At 59.2% G+C, this 12547-nt stretch overlaps 3 protein-coding genes across 3 annotated transcripts; 2 read left to right on the forward strand and 1 right to left on the reverse strand.

Moving 5' to 3' along the window:
• The first annotated feature begins 3123 nt into the window (after positions 1-3123).
• On the forward strand, positions 3124-3973 carry LOC146593969 (claudin-4-like). Its single transcript, XM_085308406.1, has one exon. It carries the CDS (start codon positions 3169-3171, stop codon positions 3796-3798), a length of 630 nt encoding a protein of 209 aa, XP_085164532.1. The 5' UTR covers positions 3124-3168; the 3' UTR covers positions 3799-3973.
• Positions 3974-7945: 3972 nt separating this feature from the next.
• Positions 7946-8663, forward strand: LOC146593970 (claudin-4-like). The gene has a single exon (XM_085308407.1). The coding sequence runs from the start codon at positions 7964-7966 to the stop codon at positions 8606-8608; it is 645 nt and encodes a 214-aa protein (XP_085164533.1). The 5' UTR covers positions 7946-7963; the 3' UTR covers positions 8609-8663.
• A 1247-nt stretch (positions 8664-9910) lies between these two features.
• METTL27 (methyltransferase like 27) lies at positions 9911-12546 on the reverse strand (the record flags this gene model as incomplete). The annotated part of the gene is made up of 4 exons (XM_085308417.1): positions 9911-11615; positions 12055-12147; positions 12227-12362; positions 12436-12546. Coding segments are annotated over 4 exons (579 nt in total), but the record flags the coding sequence as incomplete, so codon positions are not given.
• Position 12547: the final 1 nt, after the last annotated feature.

The following is a 12547-nucleotide window of genomic DNA, read 5'->3' on the forward strand; positions in this document are numbered from 1 at the left end:
GCTCCAACCACCTCTATTTCAGTGCCAAGGATTGGCCCACAGCAYTGATCCAGCTGCAGGAAGACCCAGACCGAGGCCATTCCCTGATGCAAGTTTCTGGCTAGTTGTACAACACTTGTGTTTGCTTGGTGAACGAGCTTCTGGGGAATGTGGGGAGGGGCACGAGGGGTGTTTCTTGGTGGCAGACATCAGTTTAAATACATGTCACGTTCTGACCTTAATTACAGGAATCGGCTGTCAGTGAGCCGTGCTGGTGCCTGCTTTGGCTCCCCAGACTCTATGGGTGAGCGTGAACTGCCCTGTGCCTGCCGCGGCTCTGGCATTTGGAGTCCCTCTCCCCACCTTGTCATCTATCCCTGGCCYGGAGGCATGTCCCCATGTGCCTAGGGAGATCCAGCCCACAGGAACGCAGCCAGAGTTTTCCTATGTAGATATGTGCACACGTGTGTGCATGTTTGTCTCCAACCCCAAATAACTTAGTGGTTAGATCAGCAGTCTGGGAGGTGAGAATGACATCCAGCCTTGGGCAGAATTAAGTGCCGGTGACACATCCCTTGAAAAGTGCCCCAGCCAGAGGATGCTCTGGAGTGGGGTGGATCAGTCCCTGCTGCTCTCTGCATATTAAAGGGAACCTGACCACTAGGCTCCACTCTCTTTGGCTCAAGGGACAAGCTGGTGTTCAAATAATGTGGGTGATCCAGCAGTGGAGACAGACTGAGGAGCATTTCAGGGTAAGCAGAGTCTGGGTCAAGGCTGTTTTCTTCTACTGCAGATCTTCTCTGCTTGCACACACATCACTCGGTGTGATGCCGAGACATCCAAGGTGCACTACAGTCAGAGTCTGCTCAAGAGATCGCTGCATGAACAATTAGCATGAGTAAGTTTATTGTATCAGTAGCCCTCTATCCCAGTTCCTCAACAGAAATTCAGCCTGGTGAGGGACACTCCAAGGAGTAGCCTGGACCAGCCTCCCCCTCCAGTCAGACTCAGCACCCAACAGGGACTGGGCTCCCCACACCCCTGGTTCACAAACCTAACCTGGTCGCGGTGCCTGCCTGCAACCCACAACTTCGTCTTGGCCCCACAAGAGGTTTCTTAATAACTTGTTCACCCATTTGAGCCTTCAGAAAAACCAAGACAATCTCAGGCCATGTTAACTTTTCCAAAAAGTCTCACAATTAAGCTAGAGGGTAACTGTGCATGTCTGTCAGCCTGTCCATCCTTGTGATCTATCTGGCCTCATCCTGTGCCAGTGGTGGAGACGCTTCAGAGGCCACGCTAGGGAGCAGGAGGATGCAGAGGGGAGGTGTGTGGGCTAATAGATTAAAGAAGGAGAGGTCTGGCCAAACCCCAAGGCTCCCAAACGGCTTCAGCAGAGCTTAGACAGTAGGTACGGCCAGCCGTGCTGCGCACGCTGAAATGCCAGGCCGTGCTGTCAGCACCATGGGGCCATGGCATCCCCGCAGCCCTGAGGGTGCTGAGCACCTGGCTCCCACTTCTCTTAGCACAATTAGGGTGCTTTGTGGCATTGCGATGCCTCCATGCTGGTGCTGAACAGTTCCTGCGACGCCGGTGGTCTCACCTGCGCCTTGTGCAGGGACATTTGCTGGCTTGCTTTTCTAGGCCAGGTACTGGGTGTGCTGAACCCTTTCCCTTCTTGGTGAGACACATCTCTTGGGTCAGGACTAAGAGATAAAGGGAGACATGAGTGGTTGCCTCATTTTGCACCCATTACCCTTTGGGAAGCAGAAACTCTGGTGCACATGAATGGTTCACCTGGGAACAYGCTGCGTGTGTGCCTCGGGAGCCTGCACATCCTGAACAGCAACAGGAAAACCAGGAAGCAAAGGTGGCCGTGCAGGTGGGTTGGGAAGTGGCTGCTTTACATCCTGGCTGCTTGCTTTCCCTATGCATGTTTCTGCTGTTTCCCAGGCCTGAACCAACCACCTTACCCTCACTCTGCTCCTGCTGCTGGGAGCTGACTCTGCTACTCGCCTTCGTGTCTCTGTAGGGTTCCCCACTCGTCCTCCACCCACCTGCCCCATGCTCCTCGCGCTCCTGCAAAGCGAGGCCAAGCGATGTGCTGGGCCTGCACTGCAGTAAGTTCTTCCCCGAGCAGCTCTGTCCTCCTGCAAGCCATGAGCGGAGATGACAGATCGTTGCTGCCCTGCTTCGATTTCGGGGCCTCTGCCCTTTGCAGCTCAAGGGCACCGTCGCTGCAACCCATCCTTGGCTGCACGGCGGTGCTGGGCACGGGGGGGGGGGAGCAGGGCGCCAGGATGCCCGCAGCTGGTTGTGTTGGGAAAGAGCGATGTTTAGTGAACTCAGGCTTCACGGAGAAGCGAGAGGTGGGGTGGTTCGTGGGGTATGCCCCCTCCCCTCGCCCCAGGCAGCACCAGTTCTCCTCCGCAGCAAGCCYGCAGCAGCTCCGACCGGTTTGTGGGTCTCAGTGGCGGGTGGCGACACCTCCTGCCCGAGGCCTAATTGAGGGATGGGAAGCAATSATCAGACGCCAAGGAACAAACAAGGGCCGCTTGTGCCCCGGCAGGGAATGGAGCCGAGCAGGATGGGCTGCGGGCCCCTGCGGTGCGCCGGCGGGGGAGGCGTGCTGCTTTCCCTGGCGTGGGAGAGCTCAGCGGGGCTGTGCTCCATGGACATCGTGGAGAGCCCCACGAGCTGGGGGGAAACTGAGGCACAAAAATCGGAAGTGACTCCATGCAGGTCTTGAAGCAGGAGGCACTGAGGAGGAGAAAATCCTGATGCCTGGACACCTGCTCTTTCTCTTCAGCATCCCGTGTCCCCCCAGGGCTTTTCAAGCTGAGCCTTGGAGCCTGCTCCTGACCTATCTGGGCATCTGCCAAGCAGCAGGCAGGAGGAAGCATTCCTGCTGGGCTTTCCCTGTGCCAAGCTGGCCTGATCCCAGTCCCCTGCATCCTTCTCTGGGAACAGCAGGAATATTGTCACTGCTGTGGGGAGAAATGTGAGCGGAGGAATCTCGGGAAACTGGTTTTACCCCTTCATCCTGTGCCGACTGGATGGAGCAAGTGGGCTGGAGCTCCTCCCTTGGCGAAGGCATATAATGCCGCCAATGGTCTCGGCAGCCGGCACTGCACGGCGGTGGGAGCCAGGCACGTGTGTCGGTGCGGGCYGAGCAGCGGGCACTGAGCGATGGCTTCCATGGGGCTACAGGTGCTGGGCATTGCCCTCTCCGTCATCGGCTGGCTTGGCACCATCCTGTGCTGYGCGCTGCCCATGTGGCGGGTGACGGCCTTCATCGGCAACAACATCGTGGTGGCCCAGATCATCTGGGAAGGGCTGTGGATGAACTGCGTGGTGCAGAGCACRGGGCAGATGCAGTGCAGGGTGTACGACTCCATGCTGGCGCTGCCCCAGGACCTGCAGGCYGCCCGCGCCCTCGTGGTCGTCGCCATCGTGCTGGCCGTGCTGGGCACTCTGCTCGCTATCGCCGGAGGGAAGTGCACCAACTGCGTGGAGGACAACACTGCCAAGGTCAGGGTCATGATCATCTCTGGAATCATCTTCATCATTGCTGGCATCATGATTCTCATCCCCGTCTCCTGGTCAGCCAACACCATCATCCGGGACTTCTACAACCCACTGGTCACAGAGTCCCAGAAGCGGGACCTGGGCTCTTCCCTCTACGTTGGCTGGGCAGCCTCTGCCCTGCTCCTCGTTGGCGGGGGGATCCTCTGCTGCACCTGTCCCCGGCGGAGCGAGAAACCCTACTCTGCCAAGTACATGGCGTCTCGCTCGGTGCCAGCCAGCAACTACGTGTAGGAACTGCTCCGGGTGCTGCYGGGCTGCTCCCCAGCAGCCTGGCAGCTTGGCACGTAACCCAGACGCTCGTTTCCCGTGCAGATCACCCTGCGACCAGGCTCTCGCTGCCCTGCTCAAACTGCGGCGCCCGTCGAGCCCGGCTGACCATCTGCACACTCCATAGGGTTGCGCCTGCCGGGGGCTCCTGGCAGCTCGCGCACTGCAGGGCACAGCCTGGGGGCCGGCATCGCTGCCTGCGGTCGGGCCAGCGGGGTGGCTGCCCGCCCGTCCGCAGGGAGCCGGGGCCGGCAAGGGCTGCGTGGTCCCCAGTGCTAAGCATCCGGCACTGCAGCTCGTTTTGCTGAAGCGGGAGGAACCCCCCAGGTCCTGCAGCGAGCCCAGCCCGGCCTCCTGACCCTCCTCGCTGGTGGGATCAGGGCTGCCCTGYGCCTGTGCCTGCGCTGCTTGCGCAGCATCCAGGGACGCGGCGCTCGCGGGGCGGGGAGGAAGGGGTGCTGGGGCGGCGCGGAGGGGCAGGCAGGGCAGACAGACCTGCCTTTGTTCGCCTGGAGATTGAAGCTGGATCTTTAATCTCAGCTGAGACAGAGAACAGAGAGATCCTGTCCCGGCTGCCCTCCCCCTGCAACCTGCCAGACGAGGGGCCCTGGCCCCCCTGGGCTGGCAGTCCCGGCCCCGCCGCTGGCACGCGTTATCCTGAGCTGGCGTCTCCGGGAGGGGAAACCCAGCCGCGTCCCCGCGAAAGCACCGTCTTTGGAGAAAGACAAGGGCTCTGACTCGCGGTATCGAGGTGTGCCGTGCTGTGTCATGGCTCTGAGCGCTCCTGGGAGCCTGTCCTTGGTGCCGACGTGGGTGGCATGGGGCTCCGGCCCCACCAAGCCCTGTGCAGAGGCAGCTAGGCTGGGTACACCAACCTGTGATGCCCTGAGCGCGCGTCCGTCGGGGCAGGCGGTGGGGACACCGCACAGGAGTGAGTGGTGACAGCAAACCTCTCCGATGTGCCTTGGCCTCAYGTTGCCCCAGGGCACATGGTGGCTTGAGAACCCCCCGGCATGTCTGGAGGCAGGGCCAGGGGCTCTCATCCCCCCTCTGCCCTAAATTTTTACTTTGACCTGCTTTTGAGGCTTTTATTTGTGTAGCTGTACGTATTTATGATTCCTCTCGGCAGCTCCCCGGGGCGGGGGTATCATTATCCTGGGAGTGGGAAGACAGCGGCTCRGCTGGGAGAACCGGTTGGGGAGGCAGGAGCAGAGCTGGGCAGGTGAGATGGGGCTGCACAGGGGCATTTCTGTTGGTGGCCCTGGCATGGAGGGGACTGATTGCTGGGACCTGGTCCTATGGCAYGAGGCATGCTGAGCCCTGCAGCCCCCCTTGCCAGCGGCAGAGTTGTGGACGGGCACCCTGGGCTGGATGCACCTCCCCGAGCAGCCAGTGGGTGCGCGGGGTGCCCAGGCCAACCCTTTCCTGGCCACCAGGCATGAATCTGGGCAGGACAGGGTGACTCGTGTTGCCATCTGTGCCATGGTAACGTCTGCCCACCGTGGCACAGACACCCCACATTAAATGGTAGCTGCTCAGACCCTGCTGTGCATCGTTTTCTTTATCCTCTCCAGTGTTGACCGCAGTCACAGGACAGCCAGGCCTGGTGAGTCCTGTGCCATGGACACACATGTCCTGGGATGAAATATCTCCAAATCTGATTTCTGGAGCCTCTCACAATCCCAGCCTGCCCTGGCCTCCACAATTCATCCACGATTTGGCTTCTGTGGCCTCATCTCAGCCCTGGCACCCAGTGCCTGCACTTGCCCTGCTCTGCCACGGCTGTGTCCTCCTCCTTGCATGCCAGGTGACCCCCAGGGATCCAGCCGCCCGGTCCCCACATGGTGCCAGGCATGGTGGGCAGGTGGCCCAGCAGTGTCACAGGACCCCAGGCATCCGGGTCTGGCACCCCTACATTGCCGTGCTCCCTGCCAGTCTGGTGGGCCGACCGACTGCACCGAGCAGGCGTAGCAGTCCGGGTGCTGGGTGCTGCTAAGGGAGTGGTGATGCTGGGGAGGTGCGTGCTGGTGCAGCCCCACGGCCCAAGGCTGGGAGCACCACGGGGCTGAGCCCTGGCAGGCGTGGGTAAAGCCAGATATTTTGCCTATTTTGCTTCCARTGGTGCAAATCAAGGCAGTACGCAGCCTGGCATGTAATATGGCCCTAGGAACTTCATTCCCTTGAGTCTCGTGGTGCAGGAGCAGCAGATCTCCCACGCTGCATGCGTGAGGCTTGTAGTGTCTCATCCAGGTTTGGAGCCTCGAGGGCTCATAGGTTCCCTCCTTCTCTTTGCTGGGAGTGGGAATGCTGGAAATGGAGACCCTAAAACACTCCCACAGTCCTGTGATGCCAGGAACAGTGGCAGATGAGCAAAAACGTGAGTGCAAAGCTCCCACGGGCAATGTACAGGGATTTGCTGGGTCACTGCTCACCCCTGAGCCTTCTGCAATGCTGATGTCTCCATGCGAGCTGGTGTTGGGGGCAGTCATGGACCTGTGTTTTAGTTGTCTCTTCCAGCCCGAGGAGCCACACTGGAGCAGGTCTGGGCTGGCTGGGAAGGGCACCCCAGGGTGGCTTCTGCTGCAAGTGCCTACATCGATCCTGCCATAGCTCAGGCCTAATTTGTGGCCCTGCTCACCTTGGACTTTGCCGGCACTGCAGGCCTTGGGGCTTTTTACCTCCTTCTGGGAACAAGGGTTTGCCCAGGGTTTCTCCCTGGGGATGCTGATACGTGAAAGGTGCTCAGAAAGGAGTCAGAAGGGAGTCAGGAAGGAGAGGCCACAGAAACCGAAACCAGTGACAGAAAACCGAGAGGAAATCTCGTGCAGCTGCCACAGGGTGTGTCGGACACGTACATGGCACCGTCGATCCTCTGGCACTGCTCTGGCTCCATAAAACCCAGCCTTGCTGCGCAGCGCTTGCTATCAGTTGCCAAATGCAGGTCTCCGCCGCTTGCAGGCGGTGCTGGCCGCAGGAAGGCGCTTTCCAACCACTCACACCATGGGCCATGGCATGAGCGTGTGGTACTGGGCCATGGTGACAGGCAAGACACCTTTAACTGCTCTCGGCCGCACCAGTGCCCATCTCCTGSCAGGACTGTGCTGTGGGAGTATGGAGCTCTGCTCCCCATGGGGCTGAGCAATGAGTTGGGCCATGCACRAGGAGCAAGGTGGCCATATCCAGCTGATATAGCTCAGCTCTGGTCACTTAACCCTTCGAGGTGATGACCAGCTCTGATTTGCCTCCAGGATGGCTCTCTGTGCTGTTCCTGATGAGAAAGAAGAGCCCCTATCACTGAAAGTGCTGAGCACTAAAGTCAGTATCAGAGAGAGACTTGAGCTCTGACCTGCTTCCAGCGCCCCACAGAGGAAGTCCTGAGTCCAAAGGGCACTGCAATGCAGCAGGCAAGGGCAAAGCAAAACCTACCCTTGAACTGAGAGTGATAAGTGTCTCGGTGAGGGCAGGGGGCTGCCTCATGGGCTGGTGCCCAGCCCAGGCACCCCCTGCAATGTGCTTTCCCTAGACACAAGGAGCTGGGGAGGGAAGTTAAGCTGAACCACCTGTGATGGACCAGGACACAGAGCGGCCCCTCTGAGTTGGCTACTGCAGCCACACGCAATGGAGGCAGGACTTGGGTTGATCATGGGGCTGGTGAGGTTTCGCTGCTTGCCCAAATGGGCACAGCAAGTCCCTCACCCACAATGCACAGCCCCACTCCCCCAAATCCTTCCCACCCCTTTCCCATGGGCATGGTCTAGCTGGGATGGGGCAGTTGTAGAGAGGGACGGGGCAGTTGTAGAGAGCTGTCCTGTGCTTTGCTCAGGCACGCTGGGGACATTTTGGGTGAGCACAGCTCATTCGGTCTCTTACAGCTTGGCCTCTGCAGGACCTGGATGCACAATGGACCATGTTGCATGCCAGCCTGCAGCAATGTGCAACGCAACCCATGGTCCCACGTGGCCTGCAGCTGTTCCCGTGCAGAGGGGGAACAGGGTGAATCTAGCACAAAGGCAACACTGAATCCAATCAGAATTTGGGTCAATTTTGGGTCTGGCCCCAAACCTGGCCACAGCAGGCCCAGTCTGGGGGCATGTGTGACTGCTGTGCCCTCTCCTAGCAGGCCCTGCTCATGGCGACGGCGACGATGCAGCTAAGCGGTCTGGTGCTGGCTATGCTGGGCTGGCTCGGCACCATCCTCACCTGCGCACTGCCCATGTGGAAAGTGACAGCCTTCATTGGCTCCAACATCGTGGTGGCCCAGGTCTTCTGGGAAGGGCTGTGGATGAACTGCGTGTATGAGAGCACGGGGCAGATGCAGTGCAAGGTGTACGACTCGCTGCTAGACCTAACCTCCGACCTGCAAGCGGCCCGCGCCCTCGTGATCACCTCTATCATTGTGGCCTTCTTCGCCTTCCTCACCGCCATCACAGGTGCTGAGTGCACCCGCTGCGTGAATGACAAGGGGGCCAAGATGAGGATCTCCATTGTGGCAGGCGCCATCTTCATCGTGGCTGGCATTGTGCTGCTCATCCCYGTGTCCTGGTCCGCCAATACCATCGTCAGCAACTTCTACAACCCCATGGTACCTGAAGCACTCAAGAGAGAGCTGGGGGCTGCCCTGTACATAGGCTGGGCTTCTAGTGCCCTCCTGCTTTTTGGTGGAGGCATCTTGTGCTGCTCCTGGCCCCCGGCCCAGCAGGATCCCTACCCCAAGAAGTACAGAGCAGTGAAGACCTGTACCCCTATGAGTTACCCCATGAAAGACTACGTGTGAGGTACCCTTCCTGGAAAAAGCTGTCCCCTGTCCAGTCCTCTCAATTGGTTGCAGAACCCCAGAGCTGCCAGCTCAAAGGAAAACACCATTGAGCCTGGGGGTGGTGGTTTATTGGGTCCCCATTCCACCCCAGAGCTCCCATCTGCCCAAGTCCCACCAGTCCCCTCCCTACCTGTGCACAGCCTCCTTCTGCCCCACCCCACTCCCAGCCTCACCAAGGGTTATACTGTCACCCTCCTGCCCCCCAGCTACGTGCAGCCCCCTCCCTCTCTGCAGGGAAAGGGGATCCTGGCTGGATCCTGCTCACAGCCTGCTCTCCTAGTGGCAGGGCCACCACCRTCCCCCAAGGGACACTGCCACATGTGGGCAGCAGGCTGTGTTCATGCTCTCCTTGGATGCTGCTGGCTGCTCCTCAATCATTTATAAATGTTTTGGTGCCACTGAAGCTGTCTGGACTCATTCTGAACGGGTGGAGGATGATGACATCTCCTATTACTTTTCCCAGCTCCAGTACACCTGCTACTAGCTTGGGAGATGCTTGTCCAATGTATGGCACACCATCTCCCCAGCACTGACAAGGGATCCACATCCACACGCATCCCTGTTGTTCTCAAACTTGGGCCTGACAAGGAGCCATTGCAGGCCAGGGCACTCCCCCCTGCACATGGTTCCCTCGCTGTGCGCCCTGGCTTTGTGGGCAGGTGATGCCTCCAGCTGGCCTGAGGAGCAGGGAGACTGGGGCAGGAAAAGAGCAATGGGAGCCAGGATGTTGGGCAGCCCCACTGCCGCTTCCCCCAGCTGCAATGGGCTCAAGGGCCAGCCTTGGTTGCATAGAACCTCCTTGCCATACAGAGCTCAGCACTGCAGCTTGCTCAAGTCATCTGGACCCCAGGAGCTGGGAAAAGATCAGTCCCACTGGCACGGGTTACTAGACCAGAACAGGCCCAGCAGGTGCCCAGTGCTCAGAGAAAGGCCAAACCTAACCCAGCTCCTAGCCTGCTTCCCATCCTTGTGCCACAGCATGCAGGAGAGCCAATGGTCCCAGTGCTCAGGGCGCAACATATCCAGGCAGACAGCAGAGGCAAAGCATTTATTTGACAAGCCAAGTGTGGGATCAGGACAATCACAATCCCCTGCTGTCTGCCTGATTTGATGCCCAGAGGATGGTGTCTAGGTAATATAAGGGGAAAAAAAAAAAAAGAAAAAAAAAAAAAAAAAAAAAAAAAAAAAAAAAAAAAAAGAAAGAAAAAAAGAAAGGAAGAAAAAAAAGCAAAAATCAGACCTGATAGAGCCTGAGGGGAAAAAAAAAAAAGTCAAGGAAAGCAGAGCAGGGCAAACAGCTGCCTGCAGTGCAGTGGGGGCTACCAGCAACCACAGCCCCCAGAAGCATTCAGGCTTCTGGCTGCACAACCCCAGAAGCATTCAGGTATTTCTAAGACTGAGGGACAGACTTGTGGGCTCTTTGTGCTGAGCTCCCAGGGGTTTTTGGCTAGACTAGGGAAGAAGCAGAGCAAATACAAACTGCTAGACACAACTGAAAGAAATGGGGCAGCTCAGCCTGAACTGCAGGAACACAACTATCATCCGCAGCTACAGAAGAGCTCAGAAGAAGGAGATAACCTGCTCCTCATGGGAACAGGACAAGCAGCAACTGGCCTAAAAAGCAAGCAAACAAACAAAAATACCAGCAAGAGATTTGAGTACAAAACTTCCCAAGGAAGCACTTAAAGAGAGGGTGAAAGCACCACCACAAGAGAGAACAGGCCAGGCAAGCAAGATGGGCATGGCCCGGCAGAGCTGGTTCTTGGGCAGGCAGCAGCTGCCAACCTCCTGAGGTCTCTTCCAGCCTCATTTTCCATGCATGTTATTAACGGCCAAATTGTAAGAAAATGAGGGCTTAAGCAGCTATTGAGGGATGATAGGCTGGATGCGGTGCTTTGAAAGCTGCCGTAGACTGGGTGTTACACTGGCATAGCTGTTCCTGGTTCAGACTCCAAGGCCTCCTGCCCTTCAGAGTATGCCCCACTGTAGTTGCTGCATTAATTCTTGATAGAGATGAGAGCCTGGGATGAGAACAAGACTGCAGCACGTGTCAGTGGGGACTCACCAGCAGTGGTACCCAGCTGGGAAAACAAAGAAGGATCCAGAGTTTGACTACAGCTATATGGGAGGGTTGAAGAAGTGGACAACGTGGGGAGGAGGCAACCCAGACAGGAGACTGCTCTACCCAGCCAGCCAACCAGATCTGTAAGACACTATGGCAAGGATGGAAAACTAAGGTGCTGGGGAAAGCACCTGAATGTCAGAGCTAAGGCCTAGGATACCGAGTGAAACCTGGAAAGCCTCCCCAAGCTGAGGGGTGAGGTTCCCAGGAAAGGAGCCGGTGAAGGGGAACGAGAGAAGTTTTGGCAGTAAGCAGTTCCTCAGGAATAAGCAGGACCCATTTCAGGGCCATGAGCTGGCCAGAGTTCAGATAAGCTGCAGAAGAAGATTGGGCAAAGGAACGCTTTTGCAAGCTGGGGGAGAAAGGGGACAGGCCTCCAAAAGCAGAGAGCTCAGAGAGGCAGGTGACGTGAGGAGCTGCTGAACGCAGCAGGCTGCTGTTCCACCTTACAGCTCTGATGGCTCACCAGAAACATCACCCCCCACAGCTGAGGCCCTGCTCTGGGACAGGGTTGCTTGATGGAGTGGCGTGAAAGGCACACAAAACAGTGAGAATTTACAAGGGCCAAATGCTCAACTTCCCTTCCTCAAGCTATTTTGGGCCCTTAACCCTCCTCAACAGGCAGCACTGGGCACTTTCGATAAATATAGACCACCCCAGAAATGTAGTCTGTGCCCTGGGTGCTCTCCTCCTCAGATGTGGCCTTCTCCCACTGGTCTACTTCCTGGGCCAAGACCTTTTCCAAGGCACCTTGCTGCTCCAGGCTGTCCAGCACTCCCTGCAGCTCAGCCTTGTAGCGCAGGTTTGAAGCATTGCTCCTCGTCGTCAGGCACAAAAAGCCACCTGCCAAGAGGGGAACGGGTTGGAAGTGCTCTTTTCTTGGTGCCCGGACACAGCTGCTTTCCTACGCAGGGCACAAGTGCACCTTGGCAAGGGGGCCTGACACCCCACAGTGGTGTCCCCTAGGCAGGGGGCACAGAGGAAGTGGCCAAACAGGACCCAGGCTGGGGCACTACAGTGAGAGGCCAGCAGGCAGGGGACAGGCAGGACATTGCTCCAGAGCCTGGCCCCAGCCAGTGAGCTGGGACAGAGCTGCCGGCAGGCAGGGATCAGGGTGCCAGCACAGGCCTCGAGGGAGGGATGCGGTGACGTGGTGGCCCCACGCCGGCCGTGCTGCGGGCGCCCTGGGTGCCCCAGCCTGCCCTGCTGCAGGCAAGGCCGGTCCCGCTGGGCAGGACGCCCCGTCGGCGGGTCCCTCGGGGCAGGGGGCCGGGAGCCTCACCTGGCTTGGCGACGCGGAGCAGCTCCGGCACCGCGGAGCAGGGCACCTGCCCCTCGCCGAGCGCTCCCACCACCACCACGGCGTCGTAGCRGTCTGTGGGGACAGCGGCGTGGGTCACTGGGGCCAGGGGTGCCCACCGCCCCCGGCGAGCTCCCCAGCGCCCTCCCGTTACCTGCGGGCCCGGGCAGGGGCTCCGKGCCCAGGACGCAGCGCCGCAGCTCGCGGTAGAGCCCGCTGCCCCGCGCCCGCTCCAGCATGCCCGCGCTGCCGTCCACGCCGTGCAGCCGGCGGAAGCCCCGGCGCTGCAGCTGCGGGRACACGCGGCGCCGTTAGCCCCGGCCCGGCCCGGCCCGGCCGGCCCCGGCCCGGCCCGCTCGCTACCTCCTGCGCTACGAGCCCGGTGCCGCAGGCCACGTCGAGGACCAGCGCCTCGGCGGGCGGCGCGGGGAAGGCGAAGGCGAGGGAGGCGGCGGCCAGCTGCGGCGCCCGGTAC

This window comes from Rhea americana, unplaced genomic scaffold, assembly GCF_003343005.1.
Source record: "Rhea americana isolate MKP2758 unplaced genomic scaffold, rheAme1 scaffold_274, whole genome shotgun sequence".
Lineage (NCBI taxonomy): Eukaryota > Metazoa > Chordata > Aves > Rheiformes > Rheidae > Rhea > Rhea americana.